Source organism: Danio aesculapii, chromosome 5, assembly GCF_903798145.1.
Source record: "Danio aesculapii chromosome 5, fDanAes4.1, whole genome shotgun sequence".
NCBI classification, from domain to species: domain Eukaryota; kingdom Metazoa; phylum Chordata; class Actinopteri; order Cypriniformes; family Danionidae; genus Danio; species Danio aesculapii.
In genome coordinates, this window is record NC_079439.1 from 14,789,436 (window position 1) to 14,812,450 (window position 23,015).

A 23,015-nucleotide genomic window follows, 5' to 3' on the forward strand; every position below is an offset into this window, starting at 1 on the left:
GGGTTTCCTCTGAGTGCCCCGGTATCCGGTATCTGCTGCGTAAAAAACATGTGCTGGATAAGTTGGCGGTTCATTCCGCTGTGGTGACCCCAGATTAATAAAGGGACTAAGCAGTAAAGAAAAAAAATGCTTGCTTAAGGCAACAAAAATTAAGTGCAATTTACTAAGTTTTGTTATTTTAACTCCAAAGGTGACATTGTTTGTGATGTCTTTGCTATGACAACTACACTGGTACAAATCAAATTTGTCATTAAATATTAATAAATATTAATAATGCTGTTTTAAAATTATTTGACAAAGTATCGACAATTTTCATGAAAAAAAAAATTCTTCTGGAAAAATATTCATGACTTAATTATAATGGCCTCATGAAAATCATGCTTATGACAGATTTATGACAAGTTTTTTTTTGTCTTGGTAATGTCAAGGTGTCATGACAAAGACAGGTTATGATGTATCTGCATATGTCAAGGTGTCATGACAAAGACATCTCAAACAATGGCATCCTCTCATTTTAAATGCCACTTAATGACAGTTGTCATTAGCATCCCTAATGTCATGATTATAAAGGTGTCACAACAGTCTTAGGAACACCCCCGTCAAGTAAAGTGTTTCCAAAACATCTTACAACCAGGTCTAAGAGAAACTGTGTTTGACCATTCTCAAAGAACTGCTTTACATTATGACACCTCAGCCCAAAAACCCGGACAGAAATAATGGCTCTTCATTTCATTTCACTTCACTTCTTAAATAATGCTTTCCTGAAAGAAGAAAAGAGAGGAAACGATACCTCCTTAGAGAGATATTGGAATGAATTGACCATATTCATTCTCATTACAATCCATTTACATTCATCTTGCTTTTACAGCATTAGAATAAGAATAAGACACAGATGCACACCAAAGCAAAAAGCCAGGTCTTACATAAGCCACTTAGAGCCACAGTCAGACCAATTAAGACGCACAGAACACACAGTAAACACTAAAATATAAACATCTGAGTCATAGTCACAGATTGTGCTTTTTTCTCACATCTTTGACGCACTGCTGCTCGCTTAGTGGACTAGAGTAGGTATATCAAATATGACAGCATCTTTCTCCTTTGGTATACCACACCAGTGCTAATTTACAAAATGACTGACACACACAAATACAGTGTACTCAATACAAAAGCTCATTCCAGAAAAGAAAAGCAGAAAAAAATAGACAAAAATAAACACTTCTCATTGATGAATACAGTCTGGATCTGAGAACAGACTAGTATTCAAATAATAAATGTTTAATACAAGATTAAAATCAGTCTTTGAAATGTAGCTGGTCACCTGTTAGCATGCACATTTTTCCACAACCCAGGCTCATTCTGAAAACGTACTGATATATACATTTCTGGAGAGCACCAAATACATTCCAGGAGCTACGTTTTTATTTTTATTTTTTGCAGTTTTTGTTTTTCATGAATCCACCAGAGGCCGCTGTGTACACTTTTTAAGATCTCAAATTTTTCTCGCGAATGCCATTCGCGCCTGCTGTTCTCAAGTAAATCCACCAGAGGCAGCGACTGACTGACTGACTGACTGATCGACTGACCCACCTTCCTCCTTCCTTTAAACCCAACCAAGAGTGTTTTCAAAAGCACAGATTAACCCGCCCACACTTCCCTAAACCCAACCGATAGTGGCCCTCACCTGATTTTTATCTCGTTTTCAGATTTTACCACATTCTCACCCTGTTATTTACTTGTTTATTTTATTTTTTGGCTTCTATTTTTGTCTTACCCGCTTTCTGGAACCGTTCTTCACCAGACTCGAACACCGTACTCGTGGTCAGCTTCTCTCTGTGTCTCAAGTCCACCACTGGACAAACTGGTAACAGTGGAAAAGCCGTCCATATGGAGGTAAGCATGAAAAGGAATCACGTCATGCCACCCCTGTAGCATTTATTTAAAGCCAAAAGGCAGCCATACCTACTTCTGGCTAGGCATGGCTGATGTGAAACTGAAGTTTCGACACAGTGGCGAGATCCTGATGCGCAAGTGTTTAGATACACGGCTCTGAAGCTTGATCCGAAACACTCAGGTCTTGTGACTAAGGTGATCCAAAACACAGAGTGATTCGAAACACCAGGTCATGTGACGAAAGGTGATTCAAAACATCAGGTCACGTGACTAAGATGATTTAAAACACTATGTCAGATGACTAATGTGATTCAAAACACCAAGTTACGTGACTAAGGTGATTCGAAACACCAGGCCACGGGACTAAGGTGATTCGAAAAACTAGACCACATGACTAAGGTGATTTGAAACCCCAGGTCACGTGCCTAAGGTGATTCAAAACACTTGGTCAGGTGACTAAGGTGATTCGAAGCACCAAATTACGGGATTAAGGTGATTCGAAACACCAGGCCACGTGACTAAAGACATATTTAGTCATATTTATTAAAAGACATATTTATTCACAAAGTGTTCATTCCGATGTCAGACCAATATTAAAACAAAACACGTTGCAAAAACAGAGCATTTAAAAACTACATAATGCGCAATCTCCAGAATTGTATATAGGGCTACATTTTAAGAATGAGCCTTTCTTGTTTTTCTGATAGACGTTAAGGCTACATATTTTAATGATATGCCTTTTTTCTGAGCACTTGCTCAAAATGATATTGTTGAAAGACAAAAATGTGCATATAATTGCACTGTATTAATTTCATTCATATATAATGTTAGCCCTAAATTAATTAATATGTTTATAAATAGTGTGCCAGTGCTTTAAATTTAATAGCATTTAAATCCGAAAAATGAATGAAAATTTTTTGTATAAATTTTTTTTAACATTAAACATTTATTATAAATGTCAAACCTAAAACATATAGATATAAATTAGAGGCATGTGTGAATTGCCCTTTTCAAATCTTCACATCTCTTCCAAGGTATACATTAAAACCTTTTAAAGCACATGTAGTTCCAGTGTTTAATTGCCTTTTCATATTGATGCGTTGCTTTCATTGACACACGTGCACATCACCAACAGAGACTGCACTGAGGACACAGAAACTGATCATTTATATAAAAAGGCTTGATACTGAATCGCTAAAATATATTTATATTATATTATATCTTTCTTTCATTATGTGTCTGTGTGTGTTTCATTTGTAAATGCTGGCAAATGAGCATGATATAAGTGGGATCATCCATGACTAGCTGTTCATTAAATGCTTTAAATGCACTCATTTGCCTCCATGTTGCATTAAAATCTACTGACGTCAGACTTAAATATGATAATGTATCCATTTGACATTTTTACCTTGAATTTAAGTAATTAAAATCTTTGCACATTAAATTCTGATGAAAAGCTAATCATTTTAATTAAAATTTATGCGGGCGATATCAGTGGCGCAGAAAAATGTCTGCAAACAAATGATTTAATGTGCCGTATTTTGAATTCATCCCTTTTAGGATTATACTTGTTTGCACTTTCCAGGGAACAAAGCAGAGCTTGTGGCTTTTGAGCCCAAAATGTAGAAAAAGTAGTTCATTCAGATTGTGAAGAGCGAATCGTTCTCTTTTTGTCTGAAAAGCTTAAGACATTTGAACTCGATCTGATTTAAGATTCACAGATTCACAAACGTCTCAACTGTAATCCATCTACTGATCCCAGGCTTGGTTTTTACTTCCTCTGATGGGACTTTTTTTCTCTGCCTCCTCCATCTGAAAGGCTTTTTGGTTTGTGACCCCTTTAATCCCAGATCCCACGCTGGATCCAGTTTCATTGGAGCACACCGAGTTATTACAAAGTCTTCCAGTTCTCCTGTGCTCCAGCTCCATACACGTGCCAGAGTTCTTCAGGTCGCCGTCAGTGTAAACCCTGTTCCTTGCACCGAAATTCAAAGGATTGGAGTTAATGGCAGGATCCCTCGATTCTCCTCTTGATTTCCGTCGCATTCCTCTTCTTGCTGTCATTCCCTCGAAGCAGCACGAATGTGCCCTGCAGACCGCCTGAAAACCCCTCTTGAAGTTCTCGTTGTAGTAACCATAGATGATCGGATTGACGCTGGAATTGGAAAAGGCCAACCAGTGAGCAAACGGGAACACATAGCCGCTCAGCAGTTCCAGCTCATCTTCATTTAGACCTCCATAATCCGTGAGGAGCATCAGAGTCCACAGAGGCAGCCAGGAAAGTGTGAATAACAGGGCCACGATGCTTAGCATCTTAATAACTTTGATCTTCTTCTGAGAAATGAGGGGCCGACCTTCCTGGTGGCCTCCAGGGGCCTGAGGGGACGTGTGCGGCTGTCCTCCATCATGCTGATCATTCCCTGAGATCACAGACGTGGTGTAGAGTTTGATCCCGATTCGCCCATACATTAGCGTGATTAAGGTGAGGGGGATGAGGTAAATGTGTGCAAACAGGACAGTGGTGTAGACCTTCCTCATCTGTGGATTGGCCCAGTTCTCAAAGCAGGAGAAAAGCGGGTACGTGTGGTTGTAGTCTTCGCCGTGGACCATGTAGTGATGCTCCACTCTCTCCACGGTTAACGTCACAGCCGATGGGCACATGATCACCACAGCAAGCACCCAGATCATCACTATGGTCACCTTGGCAACCAGCAGGGTGAGTTTGGGTTGGAACGGGTACACAATGCAACGGAACCTGGAGGAGATTGAACAGAGCTCTTCAGAGCTGAAATAACTCCATCAGCCATCATCTCTAGACCAGTGTGGCATAATCCTCTGCCTTATTCATATTATAATTATGCTCCTTCTCTTACTTCTATTTTTATTTCTCTATCATACAAACATAATCTCTTTGTATTAAAACATACATAGATACAAGCACACACATATATACAAAAAATGTATAATATATTTAATTATTAGGTCTTGTGAAATTTGAACTCGTGAAATATTTGTTGTTTATCAGGTTCTCAACAAATTTTAAACGTTATAGTTTTTATACATCATTTATAACAACTCATTTCTTTTGACCTTGCCATAATATTCTGATGGATCGTACTTGGCTTAAAGGGCATTTTAAAGGGTTATCTATGTTAATGATGTTAGGAACGTTAAATTAATTAGGCAAGTCGCTCGACAATATTGGATTGTTCTGTAGCCAATATAAAAAACTAACATTTCTTAAGGGAGCTAATAATATTGACCTTAAGATTAGCTTTAAAATGTAAAAACTAAATTAAAAGAATAGTTTAAAAGCCAAATAAAAATAGACTTTCTTCAGAAGAAAAAATATCACCCTGTCAAACATCAGTATTTGAAAAGGAATACAAATTTCACAGCAGGGCTAATATTTTTGCCTTCCAAAAAACAAAAAAAAAAACAAAAAAGAATAAAATATTTATTTATTACTTATTGTATGAAACTACTATTGCTTTTATTACTATTACATTAATAATAATAAATAATATCAGAGTGATTTCTGAAGGATCATGTGACTCTGAAGACTGAAATTCAGCTGAAAATTCATCTTTAAAATCATTGGAATAAATTATTAAATTAAATTATAAACTACTTTTGAACAATTCTTTTATAGTGCAATAACACTTCACAATTTAACAATTTGTACTGTATTTTTGATGATATAAATGCAGCCTTGGTGAGTAGGAGAAGTTTATTTTAAAACATTTTTAAAATCTTACTGACCCCAAACTTTTGACCGATAGTGTATATACAACAGTTCTGTCTGGTTCTCGAATCTGATTGGCTGATAGCCGTGAGATATTCTGCAATAACAGCACTCTTACAGCCTCTTCACCCTTGTGTATTACTCCAGCAACATAGAGTGACAGCAGATCAATAGACTCACTACAGTTTGACAAATATTGCAGCTGTTGGGCAACATAATGTACTTTTGAGGCTTTTTTTTTGTCGAGAATGTAGTTGTTTAGATTGCAACTATGCAGTTTATTTATAAGGATAGTGCCTATTTTAAATATTTATAATTTCGAAATTCAGCATGTCATATTGAGCACAGCAAAGACGGTCGATGTTCCACCACAAGATGGCAACAGACAATAAGTTCTTAGGGTATTAAGGACTGTATTTTTTTTTAATTATAAAATAGGCAAATGACATTCTTAGTCGATCTCTCTCTTTTGTATGTTGTAGTGCTGTATTTACACCATAGTAATCTGCTAGTGTTTGTTTTGCTTTGGCTTTTTCGGGGTTATTTATTGTGATCTCCCGATTGCAACAGAGAAATACTGGGAAATCTCTGTAGACTGATGGCATTTCATGCCTTATAATCTCAAAATGTCAGCAAAATCACCTGTTTTGTCATGACATTAGACATTACGCTAGTGAATCATTCAAATACTAGCTCTAAAGTGACTGTTGAATCAGCAACAGATTCTGCTGTTCTGACGGTTAGATTCAGATGTGAATGAATGGCGGAAGAAAGTAGTTCCTCATACAAAAGGATTTTAGGACTCTCTGTGTTGGATTTTCTATTTATATACACGATTATGCCGTCAAACTGTTGTAAAAACACAATATCACACTCGTAGCAGTGCAATATGGCTGTATATCATAACTAGTGGGACACTAAGGCACTCAGCCTAGGGCCTCAAGGCTTATCGCACTCCTACTTGTGTGATCATGCTCATATATATGTGTGTGTCTTGTGTGTTTGTGTGTGGTATGTATCTATGTATGTATGTATATATAATTATTCTGCCAAGCCAATATTCTGATCCTATTTTTCCACAAGCACATTTAACCAATATCAATGAACATCAATCTTTCTAACCATTAATTTGCCATGTAATCATTTATAAATAAGGAACATTGATAATAAACTCCATACTAGCTCATATTCCCAATCATTAGGCAGGTTTCCTTTTATAAGTGAAATGGCCCTAAAAGGCAAAACGTATAGCAAGGCCACAAGAGGAATGCAAGACTATAAAAACCGCCACCTGCGGCTTACTGGAATCTCAAGAAATACAATGTGTCAAGCCTTACAAAGGTAAAGAATCCTGATTTGAAGAATTTATCAGTAAGTCTGGCAGTAATTTAATCCTGTAGTAAGTAAGTCTCCTACCATGAAAGGTCTGTTGTGCTCATTGTGAGTTTCAGCTCACACCATGATTTCTTCCTTTTGTCGAACTTGTGCTGTTACCTCAAGAGTCATTCACACTCTGTTCATAAAACTGTCTATGAAATCAGCCTCTATCTATTTTATGACACTTCGGAGTGTTTTTTATTACGTGGGAGTTAAGTTTTAAGATTCTTAACCTTAAGTCTCTGACATCTTGTACTTATGAGGACTCATAGTCTGCAGTTCTGGAAAATGGTAGATTTTTTTTTCTTAGTATTTTTCCCAATTATTGAATCAATTGGTGCCATCAACCAGCAATTTTAAAAACAACTTCTTTTGTGTTCAACAGAAGAAAGAATCTCACAAAGTTTTATTGTTATTAAAATATTTTCTGTATTTTTGTCTCCCTTCTGCCCTATTAAGCATTTCTGGTCCAGTGGTTACATCTTAATTTTGCAGTTTCTATTATCCTTCTCATTTGCATCATTGACTTTCCAGTCTAATAACTTTTTTTGAGAAATTTTACCTTAAAATGAAAAGCTGCTTGATAATTATCAATATCTGGAAATGATGTTTGCTTAACTTCAATACAGCAATAATGGTTAACAATAAAACATCACTACTCAAAACTGACAGTTCTGTCATCATTTACTTTCTTATATTAAACACAAATAAATATATTTTGGGCAAATCTGTAAATCTCTAACTATTGACTTCTATAGTATTTGTTTTTTCTGAGTAACACCACATATTAATGGTCCATTAGTTAATGCGACACTCAAAAAATAGATTTTTTTGCTTGTTCAAACTACTTAATTACATTATTTAAATTAGTAGATGGATTATTTAATAACTCTTATTTTTTATGTTCAATCCACATAAATTTGTTAAAAGTGTTAAGTTAACTTAATCAATTTGTGTTGGGACAACATGAATAAATTGTGTGGAACCCTGAATTTTTTAGAGTGAAGTTAATGTATTTACTAAGATTTACTAACTAAGTATGAATAATCTTGTAAAGCATTAGTTAATCATACAGTAGTTCAACATTAACCAACGCATTATTAAAATCTAAAGTTGTGCTTGTTAACGTTAGTTAATGCACTGTGAGTTAACATGAACTAAAGTTATTTTAATTAAATAACATTAATGTCAACAAAGCTGAATAAATACCTAATACATGTATTACTAATTGTTTGTTCATGTTAGTAAATACATTGACTAATGGACCATTATATTAAATTGTTACCAAAAGATACTCATAAAGGTTTATTGTAATTAAAATATTTTAGTCTCAACCTGTATTTTTGTCTCCCTGCTGCCCCATTAAGCATTTTTTGTCCAACGGTTACATCTTAATTTTGCAGTTTCTATTATCCTTCTCATAATATCTTTGTAATATCTTTTATTGGAGAAATTTCCCTTAAAATGAAAAGCTGCTTAATAATTATCAATATCTAAAAGGGGTGTTTGCCTAACTTCCAGCCCTCTTTAACAATAATACGTTACCTATTAAAGTGATGGTTCACCCAAAACTGACAGTTCTGTCATCATTTATTCAGCCTGTACTTGTTCCAAACCTGTTTGACTTTCTTTCTTATATTAAACACAAATAAATATATTTTGGAGAAAGCTGTAAATCTCTAACAATTGACTTCCATAGTACTTGTTTTATTTACTTACAATAACTACACTGTAAAAAATTTAAGTCAGTACAACAAAAAACATAATCATTATTTCCTTTCACTTTTTCTTATTCATTCAACTTTTGAAAACATCAGCTGCACTGACCTAAAATAATTTATTTGGCTTAACATAAGAGTATTTATTAGTTTTCTGAGAGGTGAACTACTCTGTAACTTTTTAAGTTGTGCCAACTGAACATTTTTTTTGCTGCAGAACAAAAAAAAAAAACATAATCCTTATTTCCTTTCACTTTTTCTCATGTACTCTCAACATTTTTTATTATTATTTTTTTCACCTTTAATTGATATGACAGTAGAGAGTATAGACAGGAAAGGACGGGAGAGGGGAAGTATCAGCATAGGACCTCAAGGCAGCAATCAAACTCAAGTCGCCGTGAACACTGGAGTGCCGTGTGTCAACACACTAACTACTACACCATTGGCGTCGATGTGTACGATGAAAACATAAGTTGCACTGACCTAAAATGTCTGAAGTTGAGTGACCAAAAACAAAACTCTTGTGGAAAATGGTACTAAGAAATAATTCATTATCAGAACAAACAAGTGTAGTTCAATAAAAAATAAATAAATAAATAAAATAGAGACAAATGTTAACAAAACATTTATTTGACACAGAATTAGAAACAGGATCAAGGATCAAACAGGGAAAATTTTTTCATAATGCTTCACATGTGTTTGTTTTTTTGTTTGTTTTTGTTTTTTCAATTGAACTATGCTTGTTTGTTCTGATAATGTTTTTCTGTAATTATGTTCTTAGTACCAATTTCCACAAGAGCTTTTTGTTCACTCAACTTCAGTCATTTTAGGTCAGTGCAGCTGATGTTTTCAAAAGTTGAGTACACGTTGATGGCAATGGTGCAGTGGTTAGTGTGTCGACACATGGCACTACGGTGTTCACGGAGACCCAAGTTTGATTCCCGCCATGAGGTCCTATGCCAATCCTACCCCTCTCTGCACGCTTTCCTGTCTATACTCTCCTATCAATTAAAGGTGAAAAAACTTTGAGCACATGGGAAAGGAATAAGGATTAGGTTTCTTTTTTTTGTTCACTCAACTTCAGACATTCCAGTTCTGCAGACAAAAAATGTTCAGTTGGCACAACTTAAAAAGTTTTGTTACAGAGTAGTTCACTTATCCAGAAAACTAACAAATAATCTTATGTTAACCCAATGTTTTCCTATTATTGACAAATAATTTTAGGCCAGTGCAGCTGATGTTTTCAAAAGTTGAGTGACCAAGAAAAAAGCAAGAGAAAATAAGGATTATATTGTTGTTGTTGTTGTTGTTGTTGTACTGATGTAAAATATTTACAATGTAAGTATGAATAATCTTGTAAAGCTTTTATTAATCATACCTCAACATAAACTAATGCAGTGTTTGTCAACCATGTTCCTGCACTGCAAATAAAATTTGTTGCCTTAATTTTTTTTAAGCTGAATCAAATTAACCTTTATGAGTCCATTTATTACTTATATCATGTTAAACTGTTTTAAAATGGCTTGCTTAACTTATAAAATTAAGTTAGAACATAATTAATTTATATGACTGTTTTTTTACAGTGTGGAGGACCACCAGCCCTGTAAATTTTCCATGTCTCCTTAAACAAACACACCTGATTCAGATCATCAGCTCATTAGCAGAAACTGGATAACTGAGTGTGATAAGTGTGACATACAAAAAAGATATCCAAAACATGCAGTGTTGGTGGTCCTACAGGAACTAATGCAATATTAAAATCCAAAGCTGTGCTTGTTTACATCCGTTAATGCACTGTGAGTTAACAAGGACTAACATAATTTAATCTAAAAAACGTTAAATAATCTTAAAAAAGTTTATCGTTGTTCATGTTAGTAAATACATGAACTAATAGACCATTATTATATTAAAGTGTTACCTATTTCCTGCTATAGAAGTTCATGATTACAGGTTTCTAACATTCTTCAAAATACTTATTTTGTGTCCAATAGAGAAAAATAAATTAATAAAGGTTGCCATAGTGAGTAAACTTGCAACCCAGGCTCATTCTGAAATTGTACCTCTATATACATTTCTTGAGAGTGCCAAATATGCCCCAGGAGCTGAGGCCACTGTGTATGCTTTTTGACATCTCAAATTTCTCTCGTGGGTGCCATTCGCGCCTGCTCTTTTCATGTAAATCCACCAGAGGGCATTGTCGACTGACTGAATTACTGACTGACTGACCCACCCTCCTCCTTCCCTAAATCCAACCAATAGTGTTTTCAAAAGCACAGATTAACCAGCGCCCACCCACTTCCCTTAACCCAACAGACAGTTTTAAAAAGCAACCCAGAAAAAGAAAAGCCCTCGCCTAATTTTTTACCACATTTTCAAATTTTACCACATTCTCACCCTGTTATTTACTTGTTTATTTTATTTTTTGGCGTTTGTTTTTGTCTTATCAGCTTTCTGGATCCGTTCTTCACAAGACTTGAACCCCATCATCATGATCAACTCCTCTCTACGTCTCAAGTCCGCCGACGTGCATGGTAATCTAACTAGACAAACTGGTAACAGCGGAAAAGCTATCCATACAGAGTTGAGTGGTCAGCTAGTACACTCTCAGAAATAAAGGTACGCGAGCCGTCACTGGGGTGGTACCTTTCCAAAAGGTACACATTTGTACTTAAAGGGTCCATATTGGTACCTCAAAAGTATATATTAGTACCTAAAAATTTAAGAGGAACACTTTTGTACTTTTTAGGTACTAATATGTACCCTTGAGGTATTAATATGGACCTTTTAGGTACAAATTTGTACCTTTTGAAAGGGACCACTCCACACAGGTTATGCATCTTGTTGATATACACTGTGAACATCAGCTACGCTAATTATTTTCTTTATTCTCCATTTCCACCTGGGGATACTCTTCCCGAGGCCCTCAGACTATGCAGAGTCACTGATTCGATCCAAGACCAACGACGAGATGATCCCAAGGTTTCCATATCCTGGACCAGGCCGAATACTGAGCAGCTACTGTGGTGATCATGGAAGAGTGGAGAACATGAGACTGATTCCTGTGACGCTCCAGAGACAGACGAGTCTTCGCTGAGGCCAGCTTCCAGCCTCCGCCACTGAGACTGCAGCTCTGCACAAGACGTTTGGCCAGCGGAGAAATTAAAATGATCGTGCCCAACTGAGCCTGGTTTCTCTCAAGGTTTTTTTTCTTCACTTCCGCCATTAGTGAAGTTTTTTTTCCCTCTCCGCTGTTGCCACTGGCTTGCATGGTTCGGGATCTGTAGAGCTGCGCATTGTTGGATTTGCTCTTCAGTGTTTGGACTCTCAGTAGTGATTATTAAACCACACTGAACTGAGCTAAACTGAACTGAACTTAAACACTACAAACTGAACTACACTGTTCCTATTTACTGTGACCTTTTATTTGAAGCTGCTTTGACACAATCTACATTGTATAAGCGCTATACAAATAAAGGTGAATTGAATTGAATTGAATTGACAGCTCGCGTACCTTTATTTCTGAGTGTAGTGCGAAAAGGAACATCCTCATACCGCCCCTTTGCATTCGTTTTAAAAACTAATTGCAGCTATACATACTCCTGGCTACATAATTTGCGATCTCTAGAAATGTATAAAGGGCTACATTTTCAGAATGAAATGAAATGTTGCAAACTTTCACTTTTGGGTTTATACATAAAAACAGTAGTTAATGTCAGTGCTTGGGGAAAAATATGATCGGTATTTTGACTTTCATCATGATTGTGAATGCATAGTATATTTGCATAGTATACATAGTATATAGCATAGTATACACGCCTGAAACTTGTCTATAGCGCTTGTTCACTGCTGCTCGTATAGTTGTGTAAATTGCTTCCTTGTCCTCATTTGTAAGTCGCTTTGGATAAAAGCGTCTGCTAAATGACTAAATGTAAATGACTAAATGTAAATGTAAATGTAAATATTTGAAACTAATGATAGATTTGTGAATGTAAATGTTCTTAACAGGTTATGTGAGATTCATCTATGTAATGGCACCACTGACCTGTCCACTGCGATGGCCACCAGTGTGAACACAGAGGCAGACACAGACATGCCTTGCACCAGACCACTCATCTTACAGACAATGTTAGTGAACGGCCAGCCTTGGGGAAAAGGGAAAAAACATATAATGACTGACAAGGTAAATTGTGCTCTACACAACCCCCTTAAAACAAACACACATCCACCCCCACACACACGAACAGCTTCTATGTGAGAGACAGCAAGCTATAGAGAAATTCTGAATGCTGTGGATGACAGAGAAAATGAGAGAAGAGAGTTTTCTTGTTTTATCAGCTGGTTGTTAGAACTGAACGCTTTAACTGGATTATACAGGAGGGTAAAAAAAAAAAAAAGATTATATTTTCTCCTTGATATTTTCATAAGATGCCTCCAAAGGGTGCCTGACAGAAAAATGTAGGGCTTTTTTTTTTAACCTCACAGCAGGGTCTTCTCAAGCCCCAAAGAAACGCTTCAGCTTCACCCCTCTTTTTAGAGGCTCTGCTTCACAGCACTGATTTTCCTCTGACATTAAAAGATCTGTTCACTTAGTGCTAATGACTCATCGGACATGACTCATTTCATTCAGCATATTTATACCCTGTAAAACACACTCGAAAGTGAACCATTGTGCTATTTTAAAGGTTCCTATTTTTGTTTTGAAGAATTTCCTTACTATAGCTTTACAGGAATCAAAGGTTAAAAGCATTTTCCTATGAACTGCAGCATCACCTTTTGCGCACAGTGTCTGGAATGGTGGATTAAAGGTAGGGGTGGGCACATTGATAACATGGTATCATAATTAGCTTGTTTAGTGTGGACACTTTGGTTACACTTTACTTGAAGGTGTGTTTATAAACCTTTAAAATCACAGTGTAATACATTTCAGGAATATGAATGAGATTTTATACATGCTTATGACAACTATAATTAAGTGTCATTTGCTCAGTTATGACATTTTATGTCATTTCATGGTGGCGCAGTGGGTAGCACAGTCGCCTCACAGCAAGAAGGTCGCTGGTTCGAGCCCGGGCTGGGTCAGTTGGCATTTCTGTGTGGAAATTCTCTTTGTGTTTGTGTGGGTTTTCTCTGGGTGCTCCGGTTTCCCCCACAGTCCAAAAACATGAGCTATAGGTGAATTGAATAAGCTAAATTGGCCGCAGTGTATGAGTGTGTATGAATGCAAGAGGGTTGCGGCTGGAAGGGCATCCGCTCGGTAAAACATATGCTGGATAAGTTGGTGGTTTACTTCGCTGTGGCAACCCCTGATTAATAAAGGGACTAAGCAGAAGGAGTCTTTATCTTTGACATGACAACTTGATATTACCAAGACAACAAAACCTGCCATAGATGTCATAAACATGATTGTCATGAATATTTTTCTGATCACATTTTCAGTGGAACAAACTGTATTTGTCATTAAAATGTCTACTTAAAAGTGTCAATACTCTGTCAAATCATTTTTAACAGCGGCATTAATATTGATCATTCTTTTAATAACAAATTTAACTTGTACCCTGTACACTACCAGACAAAAGTCTTGTCCAGCATGGACTCACGATTCTCATAAAAATCAGTCAAGTTTGGTGAAGGAAAAATCATGGTTTGGGGTTACATTCAGTACTAAATTATAAATTAGAAGTCAAGTTATTATTTGCTGGTCCTATAACATGGATAGGCGACAAAACAAATACATGAAAATACAATACACCAGAGTTCGCTGTCGACTGACTCACTGAATGATGTACATGTATGTATGCTGATGTACATGGCGAGCTAACTGGACAAACTAGTAACTGTGGGATGATGTCCATACAGAAGTAAGTGGTCAAGTATTAATCGCAAAAAGGAACAGCATCATACCGCCTCGTATCGTTCGTTTCAAAGACGAAATGCAGCCATGCATACTTCTGGCTACATAATTCGCGATCTCCAGAAATGTTTATAGGGCTAGGTTCAGAATGAGCCTATGTTGCATTCATGACAGGTTTAAAAATGAGTCTAATGAACACCTCTTCAAGCAAAGTGTTATTGATACTTTTAAAATGATATCAATATTGCAGTTATATTAAAACATACAGTTTTCTGCATCACATTCAGATGTTTCAGAACTTTTGTTTACTGTCTGTTCTTAAACACCCCTGATATATTTAACAGTACCATGTCACATGAATGTGAGGCATGCAGCTATGTCTTTACTCTTTTAGAATATATCCACCTACTTCAATTGTTTTCACTCAATTTAATGGGCGTTATCAGTGGCCCATACTGTCCCATGTCTTTCAGCTGATATCCACTGATAACGCCCATTCAATCGAGTGATAACGTTTGAATCCGCTGATATTTCCTAAAAGCTGTTTGACTGAGAGATTTTTGAAACACAAATTTAAACATGATAGTTTTGATAACTAAATGCTTAACTAGGCTAAAAATCCAAAATTAAACAAAAAGTGCTTTAGGGGTATTTATGTGTGTTGGTGCTCTTTGGGTAAGGGACTTATAAATATAAACAACTAAATTATAAGTCCAAGGAACCTGAAAAAATAGTTTAAAAAACTTTGAGTAACATGGCTATTGCATAAAACTGCACCAACGCGTTTTGGCAAACACTTGCCTTCATTAGGGTAACTGTTAATTGGGCAACTAGGTTAATTAGGCAAACTAGGTGAGTTCAGTTAATTTGGTAACTCATTGGACAACAATGGTTTGTTTTGTAGCTAATCGAAAAAAAAAATTTCAGCCAAACTAAAATAAACAGCAATGAAAAAAATTATAGAAATACTGTAAAAAATGCCATTGCTCTGTTAAACATCACTTGAGAATCATTTGAAAAAGAATGAACATTTTACAGGAGGGCTAATAGTTTTGTCTTCAACTGTATGTAGCAGAAAATCCATAAAAGATTTACATGTTTAAAAAAAATAAAAACAAATCCACATTAATTTTAGACTGCCATTATCTTTGGTTGATGTCAAACGGTTGCTCTCGTTGAGCTACTGGCAAGATGTGTTGCCATTTTTTTTATCTCTACATCACTTCAAATGCAAAATACTGACATGATGCCAAATTCTGCGGCTTTCTGTGGTACTTTTCAGTTGGTGGGCAACAAGAGAAGCAATGTAGGTCTTCACTACCATCAATTTTCCCCACAAGAAGTCTAAACGCCCCCAGATATCGATTGAAATCTGTGCTGAGAAATAGCAAAGACAGGAAATGCTAAACACTCTGACACTTGTCAAAATCCATCTGGCTTGCTGCATCAGTCATAACTGGGGAGAAAAAGTATACACTGACTGCTGTGAAACTGATGAATTGCCATGACTCCCTGCGAATAACCTTGGACTTTCTCCTTCAATGACATCTTGACAGCACTTAAGAAAAATAATTAGACTTCAAGTTCATTTTATGAAGTAAACCTGAAAGTAATGTTGAAATACACTAGCATCTATGTACTTGAAGTACAGTGCAGATTATCTTCCTAGGACTGGTTTCACTCATGGCTTTTTTGCTGCACTCAGTTTAATCAACTCAAAACCTTCAGGTCACAGTCCTCGCCAGTTACCACAGGCGTTCCCCAGGGCCCTGTCCTTAGGCCCCTTCTTTTCTTAATCTATCTCCATCCACTTAGCAACATTTTTTTATAAATCAAATATCCACTTCCACTGCTATGTGGAAGATATCTAATTCTTCCTCTCTAGCAAACCCAACTCACCCTACTACTCACCTCTTTCACTCTCACTAACTGCCTTTCTGAAATAAAATGCTGGCTCACTTCAAACATCTTAAGACTGCGATATAACACAAATTCTTCCTGTTTTCAGCAAATGATAGGCATAAATTTAACTTAACAATAAATATAAAACTTCTCATGAGAAATTTTTGAAGGGGACACAAAAAATACAGTCAAATTGTACTTATAAAGATATGTCTCCACTAGGGATGTAATGATTCATGATATAATCTCACAATTTACCATTTAGTCACAATTTTTTACCAAAATAATTTTGAAACCAAAACATTTAAGGTGAACAAGAGCCCATTAATTTTTTTCTTAAATGCTGCACATTGTTTTGCTAAATGTAATATATTTTCTGCCATAACTGGATTTATACCTTAAAAACAAATTACAAAACAACAAAATACAAACTAAAGGAGACTCATTCATATAAACAAACTAAAAATGTGACAGTACTGAGATTTAATATGTTTTTTTAAATAAATATCAGCATATCTCTGTTTTCTGGCATAAGCTGAGGTCTTTGCACATTTACAATGTCTGCTGCTGATGAAAAACTCTTTCATTGGGGACTGAGATGGCTGGTGTGGAGAGGAAAGTCTTTCCTAAATCAGAGAGCAGTGTGTACAAAGGTGGTCAACAGGCTCTCTGCTCCAGGGGACTGGCCACTGGCATAAAAAAACTGATTAAAAAATTACTAATTATATAGTAGGAGAGAGACAGGAGTTGAACAGGATTATGAAGGCGAATAAATAATATTACTTGTATAAATAATTAGTATAAGTATCAGTGTAATACACTGAAGAAGAGATAATCTTGAACATTTTTAAATAATAATAAAAATAAAATAATACAAATAATAATAAAAAGTAAATTATTAAAATATGCATAAACTAATTTGAAAAGGAGAGGGTAAAAATAGTCTAATACCTGGTTCTGCAACAGAACAACTTTCTCTTTCAGTCTGAAATACATCATCACACTTTCACTATGAAGACACTGATGCACCGTGTGATCTCTTTAGCACTCGTCTGAGCAAGCGGAGCTGCAAATCATCCAGTCTGCGTGGTTTGGATTATACATATTTTTTATTTATTTATTTTTTTTGCATATAGACGTCTGTGACAGTAGTTTTCAACTTCTTACTTGCGCTGCACCAGTAAACACAGCACCCGCTCTGTTCAAAAAATGTATCGCGATTCATTAAACATATCAACCAGTTTGAATAATAATAATTTGAATAATAACATATTAGAATCAAATTTTAACCGACTCACGGTGAATCGTTACATCCCTAGTCCCCACAGTGAACAACATGGCAGAAAAACAGTAAAGACCAACTCAGCCTCATTCTGAAAGTGTACCGCTAAATACATTTCTGAAGTGCGCCAAATCCCAGGAGCTACGTTTTTTGCTGTTTTTGTATCTCAAATTTCTTTCACGAGTGCCATTTGCGCCTGCTATTCTCATAAAAATCCATCAGAGGTTGCTGTCGACTGACTGACTGACTGAATGTCTGACTGACTGACTGATCGACTGGCCCACACTCCTTCTCTTAACCCAACCGACAGTTTTAAAAAGCAATCCAGAAAAAGAAAAGCCCTCGCATGATTTTTACCACGTTTTCAGATTTTACCACATTCTCACCCTGTTATTTACTTGTTTATTTTATTTATTGGCTTCTGTTTTTGTCTTACCCACTCTCTGGAACCGTTCTTTGCCAGACTCAACCCCCACCGATGTTATCAATTCCTCTCTGCGTCACAAGTTCGACGATGTAAATGGCAAGCTACTTGACAAACTGATAACAGCGGAAAAGTCGTCCATACTGAGGTAAGCGGTCAGCTGGTAAGTGCGGAAAGGAACGGCATCATTCAGCCCCATAGCGTTCATTTTAAAGACGAAATGCAGCCATACATACTTCTAGCAACATAATTTGCGATCTCCAGAAATGTATATAGGGCTACGTTTTCAAAACAATGCAAATGAAATGGCTTTGGTGTGTTAGTTGCAATGCACTATACAACAAGCTATTGTAAACGTTATTATTAATTGCTAACGTTAACTAGATAATATTATCTAGTAATATTATAATCGTAATATAGCAGATTCATGGAAAATTAAATGTTCATTAATCTAAATTAATTTATGAATGAGTCTACATCAATAGCAACACGGTGGCTTAGTGCTTAGCACTGTCATCTCAAAGCAAGAAGGTTTGTTTGAGTCCCGGCTGGGTCAGTAGGCATTTCTGTATGGAGTTTGCATGTTCTCCCCGTGTTCGCATGGGTTTCCCCCAGGTACTCCGGGTTTCCCCCACAGTCCAAAGACTTGTGCTATAGGTGAATTGAATAAACTAAACTGGCCGTAGTGTATGAGTGTGTATGAGTGTTTCTGAGTACTGGGTTGCAGCTGGAAGGGCATCCGCTGTGTAAAACATGTGCTTGATAAGTTGGCGGTTCATTCTGCTGTAACCCCCACTGAAGGAAAATGAATGAATAATTGAATGAAAAAGTCTACAACATCTGCACTCTCAGAAATAAAGGTACGCAAGCTGTCACTGGGGTGGTACCTTTTCAAAAGGTACACATTTGTACCTAAAAGGTCCATAATAATACCTCAACGGTACATACTGTATTAGTACCTAAAAAGTACAAAAGTGTTCCTCTTAAAATTTGAGGGTACTGATATATACTTTTAAGGTACCAATATGTATCCTTTAAGTACAAATGTGAATCTTTTGTAAAGGTACCACCCCAGTGACAGCTTGCGTACCTTTATTTCTGAGAGTGTACATTAAAGAAAACTGCTTTATTTAAAGTTTTTAAAAAACCCTACTTACGGAGTTAAATGAGCCACAGCCCCACACCTGGCTCTTGTGTGTAGAGTAGGTGAGATGCCAAACCGCTGTGAACGGGAGGTGGAATGGTCCACAACTATTTCAGGTACACATACATCTATTTTTTACAATAGAGAGCAATTTTTTTTTTTTTTTTTTTTTTTTTTATAATATAATTTTTTTGGAGGGGGACATGTTCCTCTTGGGATATATAGCTATGCACCATATCTACACTTTCTAAATCTGACACCATTTCTCTTACTATAGATGGCTCTTCAGTGTCCCCCTCCCATTAAGTTAAGAGTTTGGGTGTCATCCTTGACAGCTCACTCTCTTTCCAGTATCATATTAATAACACATCCCAGTCTGCATATTTTCATCTCCATAACATTAATCGTTTCCGCTCCTCTCTCACCACTCACTCCACCTCTATCCTCGTTCACAGCCTTGTCACTTCACGCATAGATTATTGCAACTCTCTCCATTATGCTCTTCCTCAGAAATCTCTCTATAAGCTTCAGCTGCTCGCATCATCACCTAAACTCCTTCTTTTCAACATATTACCCCCCACCTTACAAGATTTGCACTGGCTTCCAATTCCAAACCCAGAGTCGAATATAAAATCCTCCTTCATACATTCAAGTCCATCCTTAACCTCACTCTAGCTTATTTATCTGATCTCCTCCACATGACCGCTCATTCCCGCTCTCTTAGATCCTCCTCCTTCATCCACCTCACTGTCCCCTCTGCCCGTCTCAGCACAATGGGGAGCAGAGCTTTCAGTTCACTCCGGAATGTTCTATCTCCTGACATCCACAACATCAACTCTCTACCTCTGTTCAAAATAACATACTCTTTATAACTGCACTACGCCGTTTCGTATTTTGGTCTTTGGATTTTATTATCTTTTCTATTTTATAATGTTGGTTTATTATTATTTTCTAATTGTATATACAGTTGAAGCCCTCCTGTGATTTTTTTTCTTTTTCGAATATATGATGTTTAACAGAGCAAGGAATTTTTCACAGTATTTCCTATAATATTATTTCTTCTGGAGAAAGTACTATTCATTTTATTTCGACTAAACGCAGTTTTTAATGTAAAAACATCACTTTGAGGTCAATATTATTATTAAATTAGCCCCCTTAAGCAATTTATGCTTTTAGCATACTTCTAGTAGGTTTGGTATTAGTATACTTGCTATTAGTATACTTGCTATTTCACTTGCTACTTGCTATTCTTTAAAAAAAAAATAAATAAATAAATAAATAAATAAGAAGAAATGTAATAAGATAATGTCCTTTTCATTGTACTCTACTTTAGGTAGTTCTCTTAAAGGTACATTATACACTCAGGAATATATTCATATATTTGTATATTTAGGCATATTATGTATATGTGCATTACTTGTTCACTGGCATATACTTAAATGTATAATTACATATTCTAAATACACTTGGTACACTTATATGCCTGTGTAAGTTCATTACATTCTTGAATTGTGATATTAAAGTGTATTGATTTGTGTTACAGGTACTGTGCATCCGGAAAGTTTTCATAGCACTTATTATGTTACAGCCTTATTCCAAAATCTTAATATTTCCTCAAAATTCCGCACACAATAACCCCTTAAAGACAATGTGAAAAAAGATTTTTTGGAAATTTTGCAAATTTGTTAAAAATAAAAAAGCTGAAAAATCACAGACTTTGCCGTGAAGCTTTAAATTGAGCTCAGGTACATTCTGATTTTGATGTACTTACTACATGAATTACACTTGACATATATATAATATATCCTTTTTCCCATTGTCTACAGAACAAACCATCATTATACAAGGATTTGCTTAATTATTCTAACTTGCATTAACCCAATTAAATTTCACTTTAAACTAAACACAAGTATACTTGTACCTACAGTAGGTGACACTTTAAAATGAGCATTATCGCCACGCCATGTACTGCCGCCACTCTAAAGGAGTAAGAACGAGTTTTTAGGTAGGACCGCAGTTTGCGACTTAGCCACCAGGGGGCACAAAGGGACGTAATGCGAACGGACAGAAAAAGCCTATACAGTAGCTGTAAACACTGTGCTACTTGTAAATGAAGATGAAACAATGAAACAAAGCATTACAATTCCTTCATTAATCATTAAAAACTTGTTAACAAGCTTTATTATCATTGTAAACTTGTTAAGTGAACTGAGGATTCATTTTGGAAAGTAAAATTAAAGAAATAAAAGACAACAAAAATGAAAGTACAAACATCCATACAAATAGGGCAGTGTGCTCACATTTAATATTTGAGGTAATAGCATAGCCATGATGGTCAAAGAAAGCGAAATTCGAAATTTTTTCAACATTTTTGCAGCCTAGGGCTAGCTTTTTATCATGTATTGTATCTTTTTTTAAACATACAGTATAGTGTAAAAGAATGTTTACTACTAAGAAATTTTTTTTTGCAGCCTAGGGCTAGCTTCTTATCATGTATTGTATCTTTTTTAAACACACAGTATAGTGTAAAAGCATGTTTATTACTAAGAAAACTAAAACAAACAAACAAAATTATATTTTAATTGAACACCTCACATAAGGTACACATGCACACCATCCTATCTAGTATTGTTAAAAGGCGAAGCTGAAAATCTGTGGTTAAAGCGCCACCCAGCTGTCAAAAGCTGCTGGTGCACCTACTACGTCCGCGGTGGCCGCAAGAACGGCGGCAGATGGAACATACTGAAGTGGTCACATCTGTATACAGGGTGGGCTATTTATATGGATACACCTTAATAAAATGGCAATGGTTGGTGATATAACATCCTGTTTGTGGCACATTAGTATATGTGTGGGGGCTCGTGAAAGATTAAAGTTACATTAAAACCAAGCACACCATTGTTTGTTTTTTTTTTTGTGAAATTCCCAATAAGTTTGATGTGTCACATGACCCTCTTTCTATTGAAAAAACAAAAGTTTGATCCAAGATGGCGACTTCAAAATGGCCACCATGGTCACCACCCATCTTGAAAAGTTTGCCCCCTCACATATACTAATGTGCCACAAACAGAACGTTAATATCACCAACCATTCCCATTTTATTAAGGTGTATCCATATAAATGGCCCACCCTGTACTACTTGTGTCACAGAAGGGGGACAAGACCAGAGCTGTGAGTTTGAATGTTCATGTTTATTTGTATCATGAACAGGAATGATCTGAACAGGTGCTGTCTATTGTAGATTATGATGAGCAGTGGACCAGATGATGTTGAGCACAGGAGTCAAACTCAGTTCCTGGAGGGCCGCAACTCTGCAATTTAGTTCCGACCCTAATTTAACACACCTCATCAAACTTATTGAGTCCTTCAGGCTTGTTTAAACCCTACAGGTTAGAGTGTTGAAGCAGGTTTGGAACTAAACTGTGCAGGGCTGTCTAACACTGTCTAACCCTTGATGGATTCTTAGTTCAGTCCTCATCTTCAGTCAAAAACCTCAGTCTCGCAACCTTCAGTCTCGCAACCTTCAGTCTCACAACCTTCAGTCTTTTCATGGCCAGATTTCAAGCATCTAAAACTGCATTTTTTATTTATTTAAAAAATGTTGCCAAACTTCAACATATGCTGTGGAAAAGCTTATTCATGCTTTCATGACCTCTCGGTTAGATTATTGTGATGTGTT

General features: G+C 36.2%; 1 protein-coding gene across 1 annotated transcript in view; it reads right to left on the minus strand.

Moving 5' to 3' along the window:
• Positions 1 to 3,401: 3,401 nt before the first annotated feature.
• Positions 3,402 to 23,015, minus strand: part of npffr1l2 (neuropeptide FF receptor 1 like 2) — a 42,967-nt gene continuing 23,353 nt past the window's right edge. Inside the window, exons 2-3 of the mRNA XM_056456858.1 lie at positions 12,776 to 12,875; positions 3,402 to 4,648 (exon numbers count right to left, since the gene is read on the minus strand). Of these exons, the coding sequence (XP_056312833.1) occupies positions 3,643 to 4,648; positions 12,776 to 12,875 (1,106 nt within the window). The 3' untranslated portion in view covers positions 3,402 to 3,642. The remainder of the gene's footprint in view (positions 4,649 to 12,775; positions 12,876 to 23,015) is intronic.